The sequence below is a fragment of the Fistularia commersonii genome, chromosome 9, assembly GCF_037954325.1.
Source record: "Fistularia commersonii isolate RoL2024-O1a breed Wild chromosome 9, RoL_Fcom_v1.0, whole genome shotgun sequence".
NCBI classification, from domain to species: Eukaryota; Metazoa; Chordata; class Actinopteri; order Syngnathiformes; family Fistulariidae; genus Fistularia; species Fistularia commersonii.
The window spans coordinates 18,091,993-18,099,525 of record NC_141292.1 but is presented as its reverse complement, the minus strand read 5'-3'; the positions used below and the strand labels follow the sequence as shown (position 1 = coordinate 18,099,525).

Here is a 7,533-nt window from a genome sequence, read left to right as displayed (position 1 = left end):
AAAACAAGATAAAAATTGAGGAAAAGCAGACACTTTTAATGAGAGTCAAAGAAAGTACGATAAAAACAAAGTCAAATCCACCTCTTGGAACTTCTGAAAGCTGCTAAGAACCTTAGCAGCTGGAACTAGAAGTCGTACACAAGATTAAAAAAAAACCTCTGTCAGACGTTCTCCCGACGTTCCGGTTCCCCGGGGAACGTCCTTCGGTGGCGTCCCACCGCGGTTCTCCGTCGGCCCCCTGGACCGGCGTCGGAGATTCTGCGCGCCTGGCACGAGCTCCGTTCCACGCAAAGCACTCCAAACAGGAAGCGGGGAAATCTGTGCCGGCAATCTGTGACATCACTTCCTCCTGAGCGGAGAACCTCCCCCCGCGTTCTCCTCAGAAGGACGTTCCCTCGGCCGTCTTGACGTAGTCCCTGAAGTCAGCAGGGACGCTGAGAACGGAGCACACCTGAGTGGGAGAGATGTGTCAGCCGGCGGCGCTCGCGGAAGCGGAACCCCCCCCCCTTTCTGGTAGAACATAGTGGAACCCGTCGGCTGGAACCCCCACCTGTCTGAACTTCCCCCGAAGTCTGTCCACATCTTCTTGCAGACTCTGCGACTGCGGGTCATCCAGTCGCGACTCCCCCATCAGTACCAGGAGCGACTCCAGGGTCTTCAGGCGCTTCCTGGTGGACACAGAACAATGGGAGGCGGGTTCTTTGACCCAGAACCTTGAGAACATGGTGGAAACACACACCTGGATTTGGCATCGGGGTTCTGCTGGAGGAGACACTTCCAGGTGATGGCGAAGCCATAATAGAAGGACATCTAAGGGAGGAGTAAAAGCAGAAGAAGAGAATTCACAAAATTTCTTAATGAGTACTTTTATAGTGTTAATCCTTTAATTAATTCATTCATCAATAAATTTGAAAAATTAAATTAACATTGACTTATATTCCCACGAAGACGCACAAATAACCAAATATATATACACATATATTCATTTACGCATATATGTATGCACACACACATATATGTACATATATATATACACTGCTCCAAAAAATAAAGGGAACACTTAAAAAAACACATCCTAGATCTAAATGAATGAAATATTCTTATGAAATACTTTGCTCTTCACACAGTTGAATATGCTGACAACAAAATCACACAAAAATGATCAATGGAAATCAATTCCATGGAGGTCTGGATTAGGAATCCCACTCAAAATTAAAGTGTAAAAACAAACTCCAGGCTGATCCAACTTTGATGTAATGTCCTTAAAACAAGTCAAAATGAATCTGTGTTGCTTCCTGAGTGGACACTATGATTTCACACAAGTGTGATTGACTTGGAGTTACATTGCGTTGTTCAAGTGTTCCCTTTATTTTTTGGAGCAGTATATATATATATATATATATACACACACATACACGCACGTGTATATATATGTATATATATATAAATATGTGTGTGTGTGTGTGTGTATATATATATATATATATATATATATCGTGTGTATATATACACTCACATACATATATATATGTATAAACACACACACACACACAACGATTTTTCAGCTTTTCCGACTTTGAAGGAATGTCAAGGTCTGTAATTTTTATCATAGGTACTGTCAAACGAAAATCCCTGAAAAACGCACTGTATGGTGTGTAAGGAGCCACTCCTTAGTTGTCCTGGCTGTGTGTTATGTGTCATTATCATGCTGGAAGACCCAGTCATGACCCATCTTCAGGGCTTTTACTGGGGGAAGGGGGTTGTTGGCCAAGATCTTGCCATACATGGCCCCATGGATCCTCATTGTCTTGTTCCCTTTGCAGAAAAGCACCCCCGAAGAATGATGTTTCCACTACTATTTCCGCAGTTGGGATGGTGTTCTTGGGGTTGTACTTCTCCTTCTTCTTCCCCCAAACATAGCGAGTGGAGTTTAGACCAAAAAGCTCTATTTTTGTCTCATCAGACCACATGACCTTCTTCCATTCCTCCTCTGGATCATCCAGATGGTCATTGGGAAACTTCATACAGGCCTGGACACGTGCTAGCTTGAGCAGGGGGAGATTGCGTGCGCTGCAGGATTTTAATACATGACAGCATAGTGTTACTAATAGCTTTCTTTGAGACTGTGGTCCCAGCTCTCTTCAGGTCATTGACCAGGTCCAGCCGTGTAGTTCTGGGCTGATCCCTCCTCTTCGTCATGATCGTCGATGCCTCGTGAGGTGAGATCTTGCATGGAGCCCAAGGCCACAGGAGATTTACTGTTATGCTGAACTTCTTCCATTTTCTAATGACTATGCCAGCAGTTGTTGCCTTCTCACCAAGCTGCTTGCCTATTGTCCTGTAGGCCAGCCTTGGAGTTTGTTGATTGAGTGCATGTCAAAATAAAATACAATTCAGTGCGTGTCAGCTGTCTTTTATACAGGTAACAAGTTCAAACTGGTGAGGTTAATACAGGTAATGGGTGTAGAACATGAGGGCTTCTTAAAGAAGGTCTAATAGGTCTGTAGAGATGCAATTCTTATCGGTTGGTAAGTGATCAAATACTTATGTCATGCAATAAAATGCAAATGAATTACTTGAAAATCATACAATGTGTTTTTCTGGATTTTTGTTTAAGATTCCATCCCTCACAGTTGAAGAGTACCTATGGTAAAAAATTGCTGACCTCCACATGCTTTGCAAGTGGGAAAAGCTGAAAAATCAGCAGTGCATCAAATACTTGTTCTCCCCACCATATATAAACATACATTGACAGCCACATATAGACAAAAAACACAAACACGCCCATAGACACAAAAACATACAAACAATAATAATGATACCACTACAGTTGCTGTTCGTGTATTTAGTGATATTGCTTCAAACTAATTGTAATAGTAATATACAAACAAATGAGTAGTAGGAGCAGTATTACTATCCATGACTATTACTGGTACTTCACCATTTCTACATCCACTGACAGGAATAATTGAAGGTGTGTATTGTGCGCTTGTACTTCATAGTAGGTAGAAGTGTGTACACTTGCAGTACTGCTGAGTACACTGACCTCGGTGGAGAGCCTGGCCCCATGGGACGCTCCGTGTCTGCGGCCGCTCCGCAGCCCCCGGCGGGTGCCCCTCTCGAAGCCCTCCTTGTAGCCCTCCCCGCGGTACCTATGGGGCAGGGGTTATTAACCGGAGATAGCTAGGGGATAGCTGGAGCTAATTCTACAGTAACATTCCGAGAACTTTTGTACCCCCAGGCCTATTGCTAACCCTCTGGTAGCCATTAGCTGGTAGCTAAACCTCAAGAACTCTCTAAGCCTTTTGGAAACTTTTTTTTTAATAAAACAAACATATATTTGTTTAATTGTCTTTTTTTATTTGTCTTTAACTGTCTCTTTTTAACAAATATATTTGTTTCAAAAAAAGACAGTTGCCGAAAGGCTAAGAGAGTTCCGTGACAGATTTTTTGTGTATATACACCTGTGTATATACCCTGTATATATACACAACAAATCTGTTTAACCAGGGTTAACACCAAATATACATCATTAACGATCAAAAAGCCATATAAAGAGTATAAATGACAATTACTATGTTCTTACTATGTTCTTATATACATAAACACAAATATTAAACAAATGTTTCCAAAATAAAGTTTGTTTTTACAACCATCAGGTTCTGTAGTCCATTTATAATGAAGTACATTTCCTGTAGAAAGACTGTGAAGTTTGGTTTGTTATTTGTCCTTGTTCTCTTGTCAATGTGATTTTTTTCCCAAAAGTCCTTTTGCTTAGTGCAGTCTTCCTCGTAAAGAAAAACGTCCTTATCCTGCAGCTGCAGTGAGAATTCAGTTCTTCTCCCAATAAAAGACTGGAAGTTTAACCAAAATATATGTGAATACACCCAATAATAAAATAATCATAATATAGATTCTCCATTTATTCCCTACCTCACCCATTCTTGCCCTAACTTTGCTGTCTATTTTTATCCTTGTTGGTGTCTTTGCATCCTCTGAATTTTTGTTAATTTTTGACATCGCTATTGACACTCTGTTTATGTTCCTTGTTGTCGTTTTCAGTTGTCTATTTTTCACCCTTGCTGCCCCCACCCCACACCATTCTGTGTCCACTCTTATCCTTGATGTTATTGTTGTTCTCTCTCCTGTCTATTTATTTGTGGGTGTCTTTGCTATCTTCTAATGTCTCTCTATTTCTATTTATAGTCATATTTATTGACACTATAGCTATTACGCTGCTGTTACTGAAGAATATCCTCTGTGGGGATCAATAAAGTTTCTTATATTACTCCACCGAAATCACAAGTCATCAAAATCAATAATATTTTTCTAATGTTTTTTTTCTGGTTATATTTTCTGTGTCATTTTGTAAGATACTTCCTTGATTTTTTTTGTTTCGACAAAGTTAATTACAATTAGCCGAACTTAACTCCTATGTAAATCATTGTAGAGACAAGACCACTTTCGATAACAGTCTTTGTAGCATTTAGCATGTAGCAAACTCGCTTGAACCCTTTAGCCAGAAGCTAACATTCTTGTAGCCGTTCGATAACTGTCGATTAACGTCTAGCCTGTGGCTAACTCCTGAGAACTGTCTTAGGGCCATTAGCCTTTCGATAACTGTCTAGTAATTTTTCCATGACGGTCTTGTACCCGTAGCTAGCGCTAAAGGACGTCTTTGAACCCCTTACCCTTTCGATAACTGTCTTGTAGCCTGTAGCTAACGTCATTGTAAACTTAAGCCCGTATCCTTTCGAGAACTGTCTTGTAGCCTTTAGCCTTCTGGAAGGCTATATGTAGGAGTTAGCTTCTCGAAAACTATCGTGTAGCTTCTTGCTAACACTTGTAGCCTTTCATCCGTACACTTTTGTGGCTTCCCTTGAAACCCTTAGGTTGTAGCCACATTCCTCTGACCCTTGTAGCTTTCACCAAACACTATTTTAGCCTCTCAGCGCTCTCGGAGCCCGTAGCCGCGCGGAAACTGTCTGGTAGTCTTTAGCTTATTGCTAACTCTGGTAGCTTTTAGCATAATGCCAATGCCCTTGTGGCTTTTCGTTAAGTGTCTCATAGCATTTTTCCAATCGCCAACCAGCTACTTTTCGTTCACAAGTTATTTCCATGGATCAGTGTTTTTTTTCTGTCTTCGTGGTATTTTTTGAAAAGCTGCCGATGGCTTGCGGCTAACAGCCGGAGCTAACCGCCGGTAACCATGGCAGCGGTCGGGTCACTCACCTGTCGTCCGCCATCAGAATACTGTCGAACATGTCGTCGGCCATGTTGTCGTCGCCAAATCTCCCTGCTTGTTCCGCGTCAAAATACAAAAACTTACCGGGATTCAGTCAGAATGTCAACAAACATGCACAGAAAATGTGCATGTGCGTGTAGGCCGTTTTGTAGTTCTCACGGGCAGCGGGAGATAGTACTTCCGGTACAAACAAAGTAAGCAGCACTGCCCCCTGTCGGTCCGAAGGTGGAACTACATGTCGGCCGAATCTCGTGATAGTCAATGAAGTCGTCAAAATACGGCGAATACCTCCATCTACTACTTCTTTTACTACATACATTTCCATGTATTCTACTACTTCTGCTACTACTGTGACTACTTAAAGTGTTATTTGAACAACTATTAGTGTTACTACTTCTTTTGTAGCGATTACTACAACAATAGTGGTACCACTACTATCTCTACTACTATCATAACTGCTGCCACTTCTACTTTCTATAGCTTCAATTGCTACTCCTGTTTCTAATGGCTAAACTGAATAGTCCTACATATGAATAGTCCTACATATACTACTACTACTATGTTGACTTCTGCTGTTGCTACTAACCATAGCTTTTACTGCCTCGAGTACTACTAATACCACCCCTGCAATTACTGTCCACCCTGATTACTCCTTTATGTAATTCAGCTACTGCTGCTACTACTAATACTACCATTTACCCTGAATGTTCCTGTCTGTAATACAACTTATACTACCACTACTACACTACTGTCTACCCTGAAACCTCCTGCATGTACTACGACTACTACTGCTACATTTACTACTACTTGAAGTTGCAAGGAAGACAGGAGTAGATGGCTACTACTTTTACAGCTCTTGGAAAGAAGCTGTTTTTGAGCTGAGATGTGTGGGTACTGATTGCCCTGTACCGCTTTCCTGAATGGAGCGTCACAAACAGGTGGTTGGGTGGGATTCATTGCAATGTTCTTAGCCTTCTTCTGCATCCGGGTATCATAGATAGAGCCCAGATCTGAAAGAGGAAAGCCCACAATGCCCTGTGCTGTTCTCACCATCAACTCCTTTCTGTCTCGAGCTGTGCAGCCACGATACCACGCTGTAGCGTTGAGAAAGAGGATGCTTTCTGTTGTCGCTCTATAGAAGTTAATGAGTATCTGAGAGGAGAGCCCAGCTCACTTCGGCTCCTGAGGAAGAAGATTCGTTGCTGGGTTCTTTACCAGGTGTGAGGTGTTAACAGCCCAGGTCAGGTCAGATGAGATGTGGATGCCCAGGAACTGGAAGCTGTCAACATGCTCCACTGTATCCCCATTTATATGAAGAGGAGCTTGTGCTGTTCTCCTGGACCTCCGGTAATCCACAATCATCTCCCTGGTCTTGCTTGTTTTTAGGATGAGGTTGTTTGAGCACCATCGAGTTAGGTGGTGAATCTCTTCTCTGTAGAGGGTCTCATCATTGTCTGATATGAGAGTCACCACAGTGGTGTCTTCTGCAAACTTGATGACGGTGTTGTTTGTGGGGTGAATGGCAAGACTATCGTGTGTAAAAAGGTCTGGAAGGATGGCTGAGCTGCTGTCCACCAACAGCATCCTGACGTAGGTGTTGGGGTATTGTGGGTTGGGACAGGGCCATATGAGGTGCTAGCGAGACAGCATCTTCCATGGAGAGGTTCTCCCTGTTGGCAAACTGTAGGCAGTCCAGCCCAGCTGGGATAGCATCTTTGATGTTGAGGAGGATCCTCTTGAAGCACTTCATGATTACTAGTGTTAGGATGGTAACCAGTGAGGCAGGTGATGGTTAATCTCTTCGGCACAGGCACAATTATTGAGAACTTGAGGCAGACGGGGACTGTGGACGGATTGAAGATATCCAGAAAGACCCCTTCCAGTTGCTCTGCGCATGACTTCAGAGTTCCTGCATGTACTACTGCTACTTTTGATACTACTACTACTAACATCTACCCTGAATGGTCCTGCATGTAACACAACTACTACTACTTACCACAACAACTACTACTGTCTACCTTGTAACTTCCTGCATGTACTACTGCTACCTATACTACCACTACTACGTCTACTGTGTACCCTGAGACATGCTGCTGCTGCTGCTGCTACGACTACTAATATTACTACAACTGTCTACCCAAAATGCTCTTGCATTTATTACTACTGCTACTGACTGCAGCTGTTATTACTTACCACAGCTTCAACTGTCACCAATACTACTACTACTACTACTATTGCAATCTAGCTAGCTATCGCCCTGCAGTTCCTGTTGTTGACAGCAGAGGAAG

The 7,533-nt window shown here is 42.6% G+C and overlaps 1 protein-coding gene across 1 annotated transcript; it reads right to left on the bottom strand.

Annotated features, from left to right (window-relative positions):
- On the bottom strand, positions 1–7,503 carry lto1 (LTO1 maturation factor of ABCE1). The gene is made up of 6 exons (XM_086153141.1): positions 7,439–7,503; positions 5,233–5,456; positions 3,047–3,152; positions 740–810; positions 551–668; positions 1–451 (listed from the first exon to the last, which is right to left on the bottom strand). The coding sequence occupies exons 2-6, from the start codon at positions 5,274–5,276 to the stop codon at positions 380–382; spliced, it is 411 nt and encodes a 136-aa protein (XP_086009267.1). The 5' UTR covers positions 5,277–5,456; positions 7,439–7,503; the 3' UTR covers positions 1–379.
- Between the last annotated feature and the right edge of the window lie 30 nt (positions 7,504–7,533).

What these genes read in the sequence shown, in the direction of transcription:
- lto1 (XM_086153141.1), bottom strand. Translation starts at nt 5,276, where the DNA reads ATGGCCGACGACATGTTCGACAGTATTCTGATGGCGGACGACAG. An exon ending in GGGCCAGGCTCTCCACCGAG is followed by an intron (nt 811 to 3,046) that starts GTCAGTGTACTC and finishes CTCCTCCCTTAG; the next exon opens with ATGTCCTTCTATTATGGCTT. An exon ending in TTCGGGGGAAGTTCAGACAG is followed by an intron (nt 452 to 550) that starts GTGGGGGTTCCA and finishes TCTCCCACTCAG; the next exon opens with GTGTGCTCCGTTCTCAGCGT.